Raw genomic sequence first — 17,041 nt, forward strand, 5'->3', positions numbered from 1 at the left:
TCCGTGCCCGCACCGCCCGGGACGTGCTCACGTTCCAGCACCTGCCACACGGCGATAACGGAGCCTCTGTCACCGTCATGACACTACCTTTCCCGCTTTAATCCGGGCCGGGATGTGAATGGAGGAGGCCAGACTCCAAGCCCACCTTTGCCCCTTAACACTGCATTATGGACAACAGATGCTCAAAGAGAATTTTTGAACGAACGGCCTTGTCCTTATGAGCTGGCTTAGCCCGAGCCGAGCTTGTCTTTTATAGGAAGCAGAGGGCAGCTCGCAGTATCTTAAACGGTGACACTTCCACGACAGCAGGTTGGCGGGGCTAAGTCCACAGAGGGAGACAGGACAGGGGCCAAGACAAGAGGTGAAAAAGACCAGATGACAGAGAACGGAGAAAGGAAAGGAGGGGGCTGACCGTACTTCCGCTGAAGGGTCTCTCGGGTGCCCAGACTGAGACGTGGCCAGCGGACCTCACCCCAGACCCACTCAGGCCTGCGCGTGGTCCACACTCCCCACCAAAAACCCGGTTCTGAGCCAAATCCCTGCAAAGAACCACGGGCAGGTGCCCTTTGCCGAGGCCTCCTCAGACATGATCAACCAGGGGCTTGGACCAGGCGAGTCCCCGGTGCAGAAAGGGGGTCTGGAAAGCAGCAAGAATCACGAAGGTCAAGGGCATGGAGGCGTTCCGTCAGGACCACCAAGACCGGCCGTCCACACTCCCGGCTCCCAGGGCGTACTCCGGGGACCCCCCGTGTCAGCGTCCAATCCACAAGTGCCCCCGCCCCCCGCCCCGTGCTCCCAGAGCCCCCTTCCCGAGATTCAGACCCTGCAGGGCTGGGACGGGGCAGCCCTCTCGTGGGTCGTCCCGAAGCCACACGCCCTCGGCAGCGGTTCTGACGCAAAACCACACGTTGGTGCCCCGCCCCCGTTGGTATCGCTGTGTGCGGGCACACGCCAGGCCCTGGGGACCCAGCGGAAGACAGGCCAGACCAAAAGCCAGGTGCCAGGCCACAGGAAGTGGAGGGGAGGAGACCAGGCAGGACAAGGAGGTGCAAAGCGCCCGGGCGCAGGGAGGGGGCTGGAGGAGGGAGTGGCAGGAGGCAGTGGAGAAGCGGAGAAGGGTACTCCACGCTGGGGGCCAGGAGCGCCCAGACAGGTGCAGACGCTAACCCTGCCCAGAGCGCAGGCTGGCCCGCGCCTCAGGCCCCCGGGGCATCCTGCCAGACGGCGTACCTGGGGCGGGAGCCTGGGCTGCCAGAAAGGACCCACGTGGCCCAGGATGGGGGCTCTGGGTCACCCTCTGTCCATCGGGGCGGAAGGGCTGGGGGCAGCCGGCCGCGAGGGCAGTCGGTTCTGCCCACGGGGTGGTGCTCCCCTAAACACTCCGGACGACGCTTGGGAGCTTCCCTGGCGGGCAGTGCTCGAAGAACACGGTCATATCGTCGCCAGTGACGCTGTCCTCGATGCCGCCAGAAGGCAAGTGGACGGTGCCCTCCTGGGCCTGCCCTGAGCTCCTCCCCCCTCGGCGGGTTTTAACCTGTGTCCTTCCACCGTGACGAAGCACGGCTGAGGGCACGGCAGCGCTCCGTGAGCTGTGCGAGTCTTTCTGGGGTCAAACCTCCATGTCGCCTTGGGGCCCCCAAACTTATAACTGGCGTCAGAAGCGAGGGCGGGCTCGGGGGACCGGCGGCTCTAACCTCACACCCGGGTGGGCACGTGCTCGGCAGCAAAGAGGCCGGGGGCTCGAGCATGGGGAGCAAAGAGGGGAGGTGGGAGGCGACGCGGCCCAGGCTGCTGGCCCCCGAGGGCAGGCCACGGTCCCGGCCTCCAGCCCCAGGAGAGGGCGGCAGGCTGACCCTCCCGGCTCACCCCTCACCGGACACGCACGCTGCTCCCAGGAGAAGCGGATGCTGATGCAAGCAAACCCCAACTCGGGGACACGCGCGGGCCCCACACGCTGCACCCCACACGCCCGGAGCTCAGCACAGGCATCTCCCACACCGCCACCCACACGCGACTCTGGTCAAAAAGACTGTGGTTACGGGGGCGCCTGGGGGGGCTCAGTCGGCTGGGCATCCGACTTCGGCTCGGGTTTGCGAGTTCGAGCCCCAAGTCAGGCTCCGTGCGGGCGGCACGGAGCCTGCTTCAGATCCTGTGTCCCCCTCTCTCTGCCCCTACCCCACTTGCTCTCTGACTCTCTCAAAATAAATAAACTTTAAAAAAAAAAGGGGGGGGCCGCAGTTAGTGAGAACGAACACTTTGCGTCGGCCCCTCCACACTCCACCACGGCAGCTGATGTTTCGCCGATGCCCACCCAGTGCCACCGTCCCGCTTGCCGTGTTAACGCTTCTTTTGGAAAACGCTTGAGGAAGTAAAAAGTACGCCCCCAAGCCTGCCTCGAAATGCTGCCTGCAGCCTGAAAGCAGGCGGAACCTTCCGGAAATTGCCCATCTCTTGGCACGTGTGCTCCAAGCTGGCGGGACGGCCACATCGAAGTGTCTCGCAGCTGGCCCTTCCAGGAACTGACAGAGTGACCCAGGGGGACTGGGGGACGAACCGGCAGCTGCAGCCAGGAGGAGGCACCTTGGGGAAGGGAGGTGACGTAGTCTGGTGACGAGGTTTCCTATGGCTGCTCTAACAAATGACCTCCACGGTACCCGCGTATTATCCCCTTCCAGCCCTAGAGGTCAGAAGTCCAGAATCAGCTCCACGGGGCTAAGGTCAAGGTGGTGGGAGGGCCAGCTCCTTCTGGAGGCTCCAGGGGAGAATCTGTCTCCTCGCCTTCACCGGCTCCCAGACGACGCCTGCACTCCTTGGCACACGGCTCCTTCCTGCACCTTCCAAGCCCGCAATGCAGCACCTGCTTTCCTATCATCAGGTTGTATCTATACCCGTGGTCGAATCTCCCCCTCTTCTAAGGACCCTTGTGCCGGGACTGGGCCCACCCGGGCATCCCAGGATCCTCTCTCAAACCAAGACCCCGGCGTTGCGTCTGCAGAGCCCCTTTTGCCCAGAAAGAGCGCCCGGGGCCAAGCTCGCTGCTGCTCCCTTGCCAGGGGGCGCAACCCCAGACCAGCAAGAGTGACCAGAAGGGGGGCGAGGCAGGGGCACCACGGAGCTGGCCACGGCTTTGGAACAACACCCAGTCGATGCTCGGCCATGCGGCCGATCTCTTGTGGAGATTCGCAGCTTAATTCACAGTTAGTGAAGCACACCTCACTAACACACACACACACGGTAAGCTGGCGGGGGGGGGGGGGGGGGGGGGGCGGGGTGCCTCTCCTCTCTGTCCCCGTGTCAAAGCGAGGAGGGCACCGGCTCCGCTGGGGGTGTTTCAAGCTGTGAACTCTCAAGCTTTGCTCACATGTCAGAGAAGGAGAAAGCCCAGGGGTGGTTAATACTAAGTGTCAGCAGGACTGAGCCACGGGCAGCACTAGGTCTGATTCAACATTCCTTCTGGCTGCGTCCGTCCTTCCGTCCTTCCGTGAGGGTGTTTCCAGAAGAGATCAGCGTTTGAATTGGAGGACCCAGCAGAGCACAGGAGCCTCCCCATTGCAGAGGGGACCTCCCGCAATCCACAGGGGGGCCTGAATGGCGCGAAGAGGTGGAGGAAGGCTGCAATCGTCCTCTTCTGCACATCAACCCCTGTCCTCAGTTCTCCTGGCTCGCTGGCCTTGGAGTGACAGGCAGATTGTGGGACTTTCATCGCGTGAGCCGATTTGTCACAATAAACGTCCCAGAGACAGACAGGCAGACAGACAGACGGAGAGATGGATGGATCCATTCTGTTGGTTCCGTTTCTCTGGAGAAGCCGAACCCTTTCCACCACCTCGACATCCCCTGTAATAACATCTTGGGGGGCTGAAAGAGGGGGTCACTTTTCTCACCAATTTCTTGTGTGGGATGGGAGAAAAAAATTCTTCAAAAAATAAACTAGGCCATTTAAGTTGTTAAGAATCCACATTTGGGGGTGGGTCCTAACACGGACACCTTCAAGGTCAGTTTGTAGAAGGACACAATTTGCCAAGGTTTTCTTTATTCTGCGTCGGCCCCTGTGAGAACACGGCCGTGTAGCAGGCACCTCGGGTCCGACGGCGGAGGCCGAGGTGGAGAAACGTGTTTGAGGGGCGCTTTTAATAGACTACGTCTGTGGCCTGGCCTGGCCGTGCACGGTGTTTTCAGCGCCTTGGGGGGGGTCACCCGAGCCGACCTCGAGCTGCAGAAGAGAAACCTTTTCCACGCCTGCCCAGGCAGCCCGGAGCCGGGTCTCCCGGTGGGGGTGGGGTGGGGGTGGGGGTGGGGGTGGGGAGCACGCTGTCAGTGCCCCGAGCCTTTGCTCAAGGTCAGAAGGATTGCCTTTTGAAGCCCTGTTGTGGTTTAGATCAGAGCAGTCAAAACCACAGTCCACACGAGGACGCACACAAATGCCACAAATACGGCCTCACCGCCGAGCCGGAGCTCAGAAAATCAGGCGGAGGGCGCAAAAAGCACCCCCCGCCCTCCCACCACCGCCTCCCTGACCCTGGGGACCATCTTCTGGGCTCAGCCCCTCACCCTCCGCCCCCCGATGCAGCCCAGCAGCGCGAATGGAACGTGCTAACCGAGGCACTCCTTACCTTGACCAGCTCCTTGAATTTGGGGTCATCCTTGGACGTGGGGTCGATCATTGTGCGTTCCTCATTCTCCTCTGCCGGGGAAAAGAGTCACGGTCAGCACCAGTGGGCGTGCGGGGGCACGGGGACGGCCGGCTCCCCTCGCACAAAGCGGGGCAGACGGACTGAGGGCAGAGAGAGCCACTGGCCCCGCACGGTGCCGCATCAAGTCACACGAGCCGGAGCGGGCAGCCGACTTCTGGAAGGTGGATGGGCCCGGCCCCTTCCTGAACGGGAAGCAGGAAGCCGCCCCTGGCTGGGGACGAAGGGAGAGGACGGCACGCACACGGCCCGAGTCGGATCTGTGGGAAGAGCTCCCCGCAGCCACTGTTAATAAATACGTATACTGAGAAAGCTCACCACTACGTAAAACAGTACGGACCAAAAAATTAGGAAAAAATAGCAAAAATAAGTGGGTGACGGTGGGCGAGGTTTCACAATAAAACGTGTTCATCCCCGTTCTGTTTACTGGTCACTTGTTTTCGCTCCATGTTCAGGCCTCGATCCAAGGACGCTGGGGCCCAGCAAGCTGCCCCTGAGGGACTCATGTGACAATAAGAAGATCCACGGGGGCCGGACACGAACCAGAACAAAACCGACCAGGGCCCGGAAGGAGAGGGGGTGTGGGAGGCACGGCTGGCTGCGTGCGGGGGAAGCCGAGAGGGAGGCCTCGGGACCTGGGCAGGGGTGGGCCCGCAGGACACACAGGTGACAATGACCAGGCTCCTGGGGCCCAGTCCGTGCCGGAGGGAACGAAAGGGCTTTGAGTGGAACTGGCTTCACAGCAGGAAATTTTAAAACGTGACAAAGTGGAGAACTATTTTGGAGTCGTGCAGATCTGATGCTTGAGAGGCATGTTCCAGGTGACATACGGGGGACCACACAGGGGTCCCTTGTGATGTCCCTGCTAGGGCCCTCAGCAGCCTCCTGGTACTCCTGGGACCAAGGCCAGACCCTTCCACGTGGCCTCCAAGGCCCTCTGCAGCCTGGCTTCCCCAGCTGTCCCAGGCACTCTCCACTCCAGCCCTCCCAGCTTTCCCCTGCTCCTCAGCAAGCCTCACCACTGCCTGCCGCAGGGCCTTGGCACATGCCGCTGTCCATCTGACACCCTCTCCCCCCACTCCACAACCCCTCTGGCCTTCAGATCTCAGTTCCAGGTGCTAACAAGGTCAGTCCTTATCGAGGTCACCCAAGCTTCAGGGACGAGTAGAATGTTACGAAGCAAACTGAAGCTTTGCCCAAGAGCAGCTATTTATAAAGATGATAAAACAGGAGGGTTAGGGCCCAGGCAAAGGCAAGTTCAAGGCATTATCAACAAAACAACAGCCTGACAGATGTTTCCAATTAACCTTCTAGCCCTCCTGTTGGTTTAAAGCAGGGTTCTCAACAGGACTGACAGTCCCTCCACCACCTCAGGGGGGCTATAGCCATGTCTGGAGATGTTTTTGGTCGTCCCAGCTCGTGGCACCTAGTGGGCAGAGGTCAGGGATGCTCAAACCCACAACGCACAGGACAGGCCCCCACAGTAAAGAATGACCCAGTGCCAAACGTCCGCAGTGCTGAGGTGAAGAACCTTGTTCTGCGTCAGGCTAATTTCCAGACCCACGAGCTAGTCCCCGCGTTCCCCTTGGAAAGGGTCACCCGGGAGCATCTGCCTGGACAGCAACTTCAGCCTGGCTGAAGACAACCAAAAGCAGGACAGTGAGGGGTTACACTCTTCCAAGAAGAGAGAGGGGCCACAGTGGACCCCAGCAGGGTCTCAGGGGGCTCGTCCAGCACTGGGCTTCAAGCCTGCCAGGCTGAACCTGTGTCTGCATTTCTCCACAAGCTCCCGCTGGCCTGCCCTTGTCGTGGAAACCATGAGGGAGGGACCGACCAGGACTTCCCTTTGAACCAGGGTTTGGAAATACACAATCAGATTGATCAGATCCCAAACGCGCGTTGAGAAAAACACGTCGCCTGTCGCCTCCTCAGTGCCGGCTGTGACGTGGCCCCAAGGAGGTGGGTGCAGGGGCCTTGCCGCTCGCTGGGTCCTCCCTAGCAAGCCCGTGGCTTTGGGATAGCTCTGGCTCGCGCACAGATGGGGGTGTACTAATTACGTTTCTTCCTTTGTATATTCGCTAATGCTGTGACACCTCGGGGCCTGTGGACCTAGAGATACTACTGTCCCTTCCCGGGCTGGCCAGTTCCTAAGTTGGCAAACAAGGCCCCCGTGACTGCCTTTTCTGGGCAAACCAACCAACCCGGAGCCCATCCCCAGCCACCTCTTTGACTGGGTTCTCACACCCCCTGCCCACATGTCCCTAATCACCCGGGGGCAGCTACAGACCTCTCCAGAGAGCCTCTGGAGCCCACGGAGATGATCGACTCGCCAAGCCAAACCTGCCTACCCTGCCCCACCCAGCCCTTCCCGCAAGGAGAGAAAGGCCCCGCTCTCCCCTCCTGCCTCCCAGCCACCCCTGGCAGGAACGCCCCCTCCCCCCGGGAATTGTGCGTGTAACAGGCCGTCGTTTTGGGGGTGGTCAGCCCCTGATCTGTGGGCCTCGTCGTACTTAAATGCTAACAAAGCTCACACCTGAAATCAGAGAGGCGGAAACTTTCAGAGGAAGATGTAGTTTTTCCTTCGGCCTTTTCTAAACGTGACCTTGAGCCAGGAGCCCCGACTCTCAAACGCCAGCTGGGACGGTGTGAGATCCGCAGACCACGCCGACCGACGGTGCCCCTTGTCAGCCTCACCAACCCCGGGCACACAGCGCGGAAGGCCAGCTCGCTCCCGACAGGGGGCCGGTAGGACCCGCCTTACCTAGCAAAGTGTCTTCGGGGTGGACGTCCACCGAGGCTGGGGACATCGGTGAGTCGATGGCATGTCTGCCTTCTTCCTGTAGGTCACTCACTGTGGAGCAGGAAGAGAGAGGAAAACAGGGCTGGTGTGAACAGAATTCCGTGGCCTCGCACGTTGGCAGCAGAAACAGGGAGGAATCAACTCCTGTTTTCCAAGCTTTTAACAAACATTCCTAAATGGCCTGCTGCCCAGAAAGAGGCCGAGGGAAAATGCTCCGAACCGAGAATACATCCCCCGGCTCTTCCCCCTCGCCAAGGACTTCTGGGGCCCGCCAAGCCCTGCCAGTCTTGTTTTCGCTGCTCTTTGGAACACATGAGTAAGACACGGAAGCTTCTGGATGCTTCCAGACCCTCCCACGGCTGCTGAGATGGACAAAGCTGGAGTATCACAGCAACGGGGCCTGCAAAGGCGGGCGTCCCTCTGCTCCCGGCAGAGCTGTGTCCTCAGCCGCGGAATCTGGGGGTGCAGGCCCCTCCCAGCAAGTCCGGAATCTAAAGCAACGCTGTTGTCGACGGCCAGGTTCAAGGGGACAGAAAGCTGACAAGCAGGTAATGGCCAGGGTTGTGGTGTTAGAGCACACAATAGGACCCAACAAACCAGACCACAGGCTTGGAGCTGGAGGCACCATGACCTCGGGTCTAGATAGCACCAGCCTGTGTCTGTGTGTGTGTGTGTGTGTGTGTGTGTGTGTGTGTGTGTGCGCGCGCGCGCGCACATGCTGGGTAGAGGGCGCACTTCACAGTCACAGGGCTCGGATCCTACAGGATCCTTCGCTCCCCACACTAGAGGCCCTCCAGGAGAATGCCTGGGGTCACATCCGCCGTGGGGGACCCCCAGGACTAACACCCCTGCCCTTGTCACACTATGTTTCCTCTGGCGCCCGGCTGCTCCTGGGACTCCAGCCTCCAGACGCAAGATCCGATTCAATGGGTGGGGCCTGGGCACCTGCTGCTTTGACAGCCCTGCTTAAGGACACTGGGCAACCGTCCCCATCACACGCCACAGCCCAGCCTCTCCATCGGTCACCGGTTTACCCAGGTCTTCTCTTCTGCGAAACATTCTCACACGTTCTCTCTCAATACCCCGGTCACTGTGAACCAACCACACGTCCGATCCCGGGCATGTGAAGAGGTAAGTAGCATGGGGACAGGGCCTGACGGCTTTGGGGCAGGCGGGTAGGGGGGATCCCCCCAACTTTGCTAGTGTTGTGACCCCAGGCAAGACCCAGTGACCCCTCTGAGCCTCTTTCCCCAAAATGTCAGGGCCCCTGGAAGGGTGAAATGATGAACACCAGGTCTCCAGCCCAGAGCCAGGCACACAGCGGGCTCCGCGGACAGCCAACCCTCCGCCCCGCACAAGGACGAAAGCAGTGGGGCCCCAGGTCGCCTGCTTCTAACATCGGTGAAGGGCCTGAGGCGAGGCTTTTTACGCGGTCAACTTTCGCATTCCCATGTTCCACAGCAGCACGATTCACAAAAGGTGGCCAACAACACAGGTGCCCGGCAAGGGGTGACAGAATGAAGCAAAATGTGATGTACCCACACGATGGAATGCTGTGCACCCGGAAAAAGGGAGGAGATTCTGGGGCGCCTGTGGGGCTCAGCCGGTTAAGCGTCGGACTCTCGGTTTCAGCTCAAGTCATGATCTCACAGTTTGGGGAGTTCGAGCCCCACGTCAGGCTGTGTGCTGACAATACAGAGCCTGCCTGGGATTCTCTCTCTCTCTCTCTCTCTCTCTCTCTCTCTCTCTGCCCCTCCCCTGCTCACATCTCTCGCAAATAAATAAACTTAAAAAAAAAAAATAAAGGAAGGGGGTGTCTGGGTAGCTCAGTCAGTTCAGCAGTGGACTTCGGCTCAGGTCATGACTTCACAATTCATGGGCTCAAGCCCCGCATTGGGCTCTGTGCTGACAGATCGGAGCCTGGAGCCTGATTCACGTTCTGTGTCTCCCTCTCTCTCTCTGCCCCTCATCCGCTCACACTCTCTCTCTCTCTCTCAAAAATAAATTAAAAAAAAAAACACATTTTTAAAAAGTTTAAAAAAAGGACGGAAATTCTAACACCAGCTACCACATGGGTGAACATGGAGGGCATCAGCTCCTTGAAACACTCACAACAGGACAAACACTGTGCGACTGTACTCACACAGTGAGGGACCCGGAGTCGTCACATCCAGAGACCTGAAGTGGAATGGTGGGGGGAGGGGGAGGAGGGGGGGAGGGGGAGTCCCCTAACAGGGACCGAGTTTCAGTTCCTGATGAAAAGCAGCTTCAGGAGATGGGAGGGTGGTGACTGCACAACACTGTGAATGGAATGAACGCCACTGAAAAAAGCACACTTAAAAAGGGTTAAAATGATCAATTTCATGTTATGTATGTTTTACCACAAAAAAAGTAGAGAAAAGAAAGAGAAAAGGAAAGAAAAAAGAAAAGGAAAGAGAGAAAAGAAAAGAAAGAGAAAAGAAAAGAAAAGGAAGGAAAAAGAAAAGGAAGGAAAGAGAAAAGAAAAAGAGAAAAGAAAAAAGAAAAGAAAAGAAAAAGAAAGAAATGAAAAGAAAAGGAAAGAAAGAGAAAAGAAAAGAAAGAGAAAAGAAAAGAAAAAAGGAAAGAAAGAGAAAAGAAAAAAAAGAAAAGAAAAGAAAGAAGAGAAAAGGAAAGGGAAAAGAAAAGAAAAGGAAGGAAAAAGAAAAGAAAGGAAAGAGAAAAGAAAAAAGAAAAGAAAAGAAAAAGAAAGAAATGAAAAGAAAAGGAAAGAAAGAGAAAAGAAAAGAAAAGAAAGAGAAAAGAAAAGAAAAAAGGAAAGAAAGAGAAAAGAAAAGAAAGAAAAGAAAAGGAAAGGAAAGGGAAAAAAAGAAAAGGAAAGAAAGAGAAAAGAGAAGAAAAGAAAAGAAGAGAAAAGAAAAGAAAAAAGGAAAGAAAGGGAAAAGGAAAGGAAAGGAAAAGAAAAGGAAAGAAAGAAAAAGAAAAGAAAAGAGAAAAGAAAAGAAAAGAAAAGAAAAGAAAAGAAAAGAAAAGAAAAGAAAAGAAAAGAAAAGAAAAAAGAAAAGAAAAGAAAAGAAAAAAGGAAAGGAAAAGTGAATGCTTTGCCAACAACATCCGGTCTGGAGGTCTGCCCGGCGGTCGGCCCCTCGCACGCACACAACCTAATCCGACCCCCACAGGGCACATCCTAGGAACTGGCCCCACGCACGGCCGTCTTTTCATCCCCAAGCCCTTAGCCTGACTCCGTGCAAGACACAGACAAATGTTACCACCCTGACGCGTAAAGGACGCTCAGGTCGGTTTCTGAGAAGTCCCCACCCCCACTCTCCCAGCAATACTCTGAAGACGACGCCCACCGGTGGCCCAGGCCAGCCGAGAAAACAGCCGCCCAGTTTCAGCAACTGTTTTTCACTATGTAACGAGTTACAAAAGCCATTTGAACCAGCCCATTGTGTTCAAAGGCAGAAAAAGGAAAGAGGAAAAGAGATCTTTCAGAGGAAGTCCTCACGTATACACGAGGCGCATACTTGTGGGTGTATGCAGAGACCCTGAGCTCCTAAATCCCATTTCCCAGGCCGACATCACAGAAGGACCGAGAGGCCAAGGAGGTCCGCTGGGGTCCAGGCCGCCGGAGCCGTGGTTATGCTCACAGCCCAGGAGAACAAAAGGCTTTGGAGTCACGTCAGTGGGGGGTGGCCCAGGTGGGCTTTGGGACACAGGTGCGCCACACAGGTGAGTCACGACGACGAGCCCGTGGAACCTCTAAGAAAGACGCCACACGGGTCGTCCACCCACCGGGACACAGGACGTGAGCCAGAGCACGTGGACACAGAGATGATTCCAGAGGGCCCTGCCGCCTGGTCTCAAAGACACAGGGAGCAGGGCAAGAGAAAGGAACCGCATTTTCAAAGCACAGAAACTGGGTCACATGAACACAGAGAAGTTTCCAGCCCGCCCTTGAACATCAAAGATAACACTAAACAGGACCCGAGATTTCTCGACCTTAATAAATGAGAAACGCTCTCGCAGAACGACCCAGGCTCTGTCTGGCTCAAGGACTCACATTCCAAAGGAGTTTGTGCTCAGAGCCCGGGTGGGGGGGGGGACAGGACAGGGCCGGCGGTTATGAGCCAGGGGCTGTGCCCACAGAGCTCGGCGTTGGAATCTCACTTTACCACACGCTCGGGCCCGTGGTCTGGAGTGGGTCCCTTTGCCTTGCTAAGCCTCAGTTTTCCCGTCTGTAATGTGGGAGCGGTGGCAGTACCCGCCTCGCAGGGGTGCTGAGGAATAAGCGAGATCATGAATGCTCAGCTCCGGGTTCACAGCACAAGCTCTGAGGCACTGAGGGAAAAGGGGAGGCATCCCAGGAAGAACCAGGGAGGGCTTCTTGTAGGAGGAAGCAATTGGGTGCAGCCTTGAACGATCAAGAATCTGGATCTTGATTCTGCAAAGCATACGGGTGACACATCAGAGCCGGGATTCTGGAAGCCCAACGTGGCAGCCACGTGGACCTGAGCCACGGCAGGGATCCACAGACGCCTCTTCAGGACTCTGCTGCTCCTCACAGACGGGGTTCCCCAAGGGACACAGCCCCGTCACCGAGGACCTTTCTGTCTGAATCTGTTACCGTCCTCCGACGGTCAGTCTGACATTTGGAAGGAGGGGCTCTGCTTGAACCGCGGTGGCTTTTCCCCAAGGACCCTACTCTGCCAGCTTAGTGGCTTCCCATTGATCCCTGGAATGTTCTGGTTTCTAAAGTACTGGTCCATGTGCCAGAAAGTGGAACACTTCAAAGATGCAAACTGCCAGCTGCCCTGAGTCACGGAGAAAGATCCGCTGGCCTGGGAGGGCCGGCGTCTGGGGTGTATAACGGGTGTGGACGTTCAAAGGGATGGGGGCTCCGTGTCACGAGGCTGGGGACTCACTGATTTCCTGAGTGTGCATCACTGTTTTGAGGTGAACGCCCTTGTCCACACCAAGCCTGACAGCCAACCAGGAGGAAATCGATGGCCAAGGTTCGCACGGCACCCAAGTTCAGCTTGCGGGGGTGACCGCGTGGCTGTGGGACAGGGGACACAGGGCTGGGGAGATGCGGGAGCCTGGGGGACAGGATGAAGCCCGGGTCAGGAGACAGAGCCAAGCGGCCGCCCGTCGCTCGGCCTGGGGTGGGGGGCAGGCTGAGAGCAGTCACCAGCAGCACAAGCTTTCAAAAAGGCTCGGAATTCAGGGTTTAGTGCGGAATCTCCCAACTTATAAACGTGTGCAAATCATTCCAGTTCTGTTGGCCAACCAGGGGTCACCGTTTTGCGACCTCAGGTGGCAGTGAACGGATTATCCATGTTCTTACTGTCCGTGGGATGTGGACTGTGGGCCGCTAACGTTTCCTGAGCACCTACTATGGGCCAGGCACCTTCCATGCCACCCATTCATCTCATCTCCTAACAAGTGCGGGAGGGAGTGGCCGGGTCCTGGCTGAGCCCCAGTCTCCTCGCTGTGAACGCACCTGATATACACCCCCCCCCCCACCGTGAGCCCCAGAGTCAGGACCGAACCTGGTCTTGCACCTCCCTACGCCCAGCTAAGTCCTCCCCACCTTCAAGCCTCAGCTTATTGGCAACCTCCTCCAGGAAGCCCTCCTGAGTGTTCCCTTCCCACCCCGGGCTCCCCTCTGCCTGGCTCACATCACACGGCCCTAGAACTCTCTCTTTCCTGGACCATACGCCCCCATCCACACCAGGGCTAACTCGGCCTGTGCACACAACAGGCCTTCGCATTTGGGTAACAGCACAACAGAAGCCTCCTGTCGCTTTCGGATCCCGGCTCGGCCGCCGCCGAGCTGATCCTGGGCAGGCATGCAGGAAGTACTCCATAAACGCTCGCCTTTTAGCATCTGTTGAATCGATGCACGAAGGCATGATTCCAAAGCCCCGTTCCCTTTCCATCACCCCACCCAAAGACTGGGCAAGGCTTAAAAAAACAAAAAAAAAAACAAAAAAACCCCACCTCTCCTGCCTGGAATTAGGAGCACATAAAAAGGAGGAACGACAATTGAAAACCACAACCTCAACACTTGAAAGCGTATCTCATAAAAAGCCTGCCACTCACACCCCAGGCCAAATGCAAAGGCTTCATCTTTGATTTTTTTTTTTTTTAATCTTTTCCTTCGTATGGGTTTCATTTATTTATTTATACCCAGGCTCTTTCCCAGAAAAAAAAAAATGCTTTTAGGCACCTTGTTTTTTCCCCTTTGACATAACTGCAAAAGCCCAACTCTGAGAGCTGCTGGCTCACGGAGGAAGGTCACGGTCAGGGAGGCAGAGGTCTGAATGCATAAAGGCTTCTCGGCTTCTCGCTTCGTGAGGGGCGCCGGGGCAGGAAGGGGGACCACAGCACAAGGCCTGCCACGATGGGGCGCAGGGAGCCCACTGGGGGCTCACCTGCTTCGCGGAGGATCCAGAGGCCTCACGGCGGGGGTGGAGTGGGGGGTGAGCCTCAGCCTCTGGAGCTCAAGAGTGACAACTCCATTTTCTGCCATTTTTCTAAGGGTGTCATTTCCACGATGCTTTGCCTCCTAGGGAGACTTTTCACGCCATATGTACACGTCCTGGTTTTGGTGCCGAACAGATCAGGGGGAGAACTTTCAGCAGCCCCGTGTGAACCAGCTCAAAGAGAAAACTCCAACAAAAACAGCATGCGGGCCACCCGATCCCCCCGTCTACAGGAGGAACTTGAAACCGGGAGGAAAGCTTACCGGCCCGGGGCCAGACACACCCACTCGCAGTCACAGCCGGTCCTGAAAGGAACTGAGCGTCCTCGGTGTTGCGAGGAAAAGTAAGGGAGGGTAGGGACGTGTCCCCCCCTCCCCCCCCCCCCCACGGCCGGGGCAAGGACAGTCAGGGGGACGGTAACCTCCCTGTGCTTTAGGAGACCCAACAATGAGGCTTTCCAGGCCCCTGCCAAATAGTGAGGGCTTCCTGGGAGTTTCCCGGCTTCCGTCCTCGCTCAGGGGGGTCGTTTCTCTGCAGAAGTTGTACTTTATCAGAGTAATTATGGGCGCTTGGGTGGCTGAGTCACTGAAGCGTCCAAGGCTCAGGTCACGATCTCACAGTTTGTGAGTTCGAGCCCCGTGAGTCAGGAGTCGGGTCTCTCCCGTTCTCTCTGCCCCTCCCTTACTCCCGTGCATGTGCACATGTTCTCTCCCTCTCCCTCTCTCTCAAAATAAATAAACTTAAAAAAAAAATTTTTTTTTAAGAGAATAACTAAATGCATCAGCCTTGAAGACCTTAACACAGTGGTTCTTCCAGACAATAAATCAAATTGTACTTCATGTGAAGATCTCACAGCTCAGGTAAAACAGGGCCCAACTCAGCGGGTTAAGCATCCGACTTCGGCTACGTCATCATCTCACGGTTCCCGAGTTCAAGCCCCGTGTCGGGCTCTGGGCGGGCAGCTCGGAGCCTGGATCCCGCTTCGGATTCTGTGTCTCCCTCTCTCTCTGCTCCTCCCCTGCTCGCACTCTGTTTCTGTCTCTCAAAAATAAGCATTTACAAATACATACATACATACATAAACACAGGGCCCAAGGAAGATCTAAGCAAGAACACGCTCCACGGCTGGGGGAGGGGAAGCCATGAACAGCCCTCCATGACACCTGCAGATTCCGTGTTCAGAGCGAGCTACGGATCACAACTCCAAGGGGTGAGGTACTCCCGGCATATCACGCTCGCAAAGGCCTTGAAACGGGAGGCCCCGTCTTTCCCAGGAGGTTAGGGGGTCCGGGCTGAATCTCCACCATCCCCAGAATTAACAGCAGATGGAGGGCAGTGTTCGGCCCAGGGTCAGAGTCTGTGGGAGCGGACAGTCCCCCGGGGGGCCGCTGTCCTTCCCGACCCGGATGTGGGACGGGAGTGAAATTACCTCCAGCGACCCGACCCAGTAGCGCAATATAAAACAGCCTCTCAACCTTTTTTTTAAAATTTTTTTAATGTTTTATTTATTGTTGAGACAGAGAGAGAAAGAGCACAAGCGGGGGGAGGGCGGAGAGAGAGGGAGACACAGAATCCGAAGCAGCTCCAGGCTCCCAGCTGTCAGCACAGAGCCCGACGCAGGGCTCGAACCCACGGACCGTGAGATCTTGACCTGAGCCAAAGTCGGACGCTCAACCGACTGAGCCACCCAGGCGCCCCTGAGCCTCTCAACCTTTGAAGTGGCAGATCCGGCTGGTTCTTCCTGAGGAATGACATCTGGCCTCGGCACGAGCACGCCGGCCCACCGTCTCGAGCTCCGTGTATCTGTGTGTGTTTAACTCGCGGTCATTTCTCGGCGGAGGATGAGTGCCTGAACCGCACAGACAACACCACAGTAACAAAAAAGTACCGTGACGGTTACCCAAACCACACGGGTCGCTCGGTCTGACATCTGATTTATGGGGTTTCGCTCTGCCGGGGCACACGGTTCTACCCCGGCTCTCGACGTTTACAGGCGAAAATAAATGTGCGAGCATTTCAAGAAAGCGAAATCCACAGGAGGTCAGCAGGCGTTACTGACCTCACATCAAGAGCTCGCGGCTAAAGATCTGTCCCGTTGGGGCAGCAGCAAGCAAGCCTCGGGCCGGGTCCTACGGCCTGCTGATCTAGCCAACACCCATCGAGGGTCACCTACGTTGTCGCCGCTTGGCCGGGCACTAAGGGGAGAACGAGACGGAGCCTGTCCTCACTGTGCCGATCGTCGTGAGCCGGCAGGAGACGGAGGGGAAGGATGTGTCCTGGCCCCTGGCATCCAACGGCCTGGCCCAGGACCTAGCAAAGAAAGCACTAATGGGATGAATGTAGGTATACATATATATATATATATATTATTTTATTTATTTATTTTTTTTTTTTAAGTAGGCTCCATGCCCCACGCAGGGCTCAAACTCACAACCCTGAGATCAAGACCTGAGCTGAGATCAAGAGTTGGGACGCTTAACCAACTGAGCCACCCAGGTGCCCAATGTATAATTAATTAAGTTCAATATGCATCATGGTGTTGAATTGTAAAAAGCAGGTGTCAGGGGCGTCCGGGTGGCTCAGTCCATTAAAGCGTCCGACTTTGGCTCAGGTCATGATCTCGCGGTCCGTGAGTTCGAGCCCCGCGTCGGGCTCTGTGCTGACAGCTCAGAGCCTGGAGCCTGCTGCGGATTCTGGGTCTCCCCCTCTCTGCCCCTCCCCTGCTCATGCTCTGTCTCTCTCTCTCTCTCTCTCTCTCTCTCTCTCTCAAAAGTAAATACACATTAAAAAATAAATAAAAAACAGGTTTCAAGACAATCCGGCGTGATATTTATGCAAACAGCACAATCAGAGACTCAAAGCGATATATTCCTAGGTGTATGCATCTAAACTCATAGAGAAGAGAAGGAAAGGCCCCGGTCCCCAGTGACAAGGACAGTGTTAAACCTCTGGGAGCGGGGAGGGCAGAGGAAAGGAGGAGACGGGGAAGGCTTGGCCGTGGCCGTATTCCTACGTTCTTGTGAAATAAAGTTATTAGGACATTGTGCTAGGAGGACGTGCCCCCGGCCCCAAAGCTCATGACA

The 17,041-nt window shown here is 56.6% G+C and overlaps 1 protein-coding gene across 7 annotated transcripts in view; it reads right to left on the minus strand.

Moving 5' to 3' along the window:
* The window catches only part of PARVB (parvin beta), a 104,205-nt gene that overhangs the window by 44,684 nt on the left and 42,480 nt on the right, over positions 1-17,041 (minus strand). For all 7 annotated transcript variants that reach the window (XM_058741069.1, XM_058741065.1, XM_058741070.1 and 4 more), the window contains exons 2-3: positions 7,453-7,542; positions 4,614-4,684 (exon numbers count right to left, since the gene is read on the minus strand). In XM_058741069.1, coding sequence (XP_058597052.1) covers positions 4,614-4,684; positions 7,453-7,542 — 161 coding nt within the window. The remainder of the gene's footprint in view (positions 1-4,613; positions 4,685-7,452; positions 7,543-17,041) is intronic.

Source organism: Neofelis nebulosa, chromosome 8 (assembly GCF_028018385.1).
Source record: "Neofelis nebulosa isolate mNeoNeb1 chromosome 8, mNeoNeb1.pri, whole genome shotgun sequence".
NCBI classification, from domain to species: Eukaryota; Metazoa; Chordata; class Mammalia; order Carnivora; family Felidae; genus Neofelis; species Neofelis nebulosa.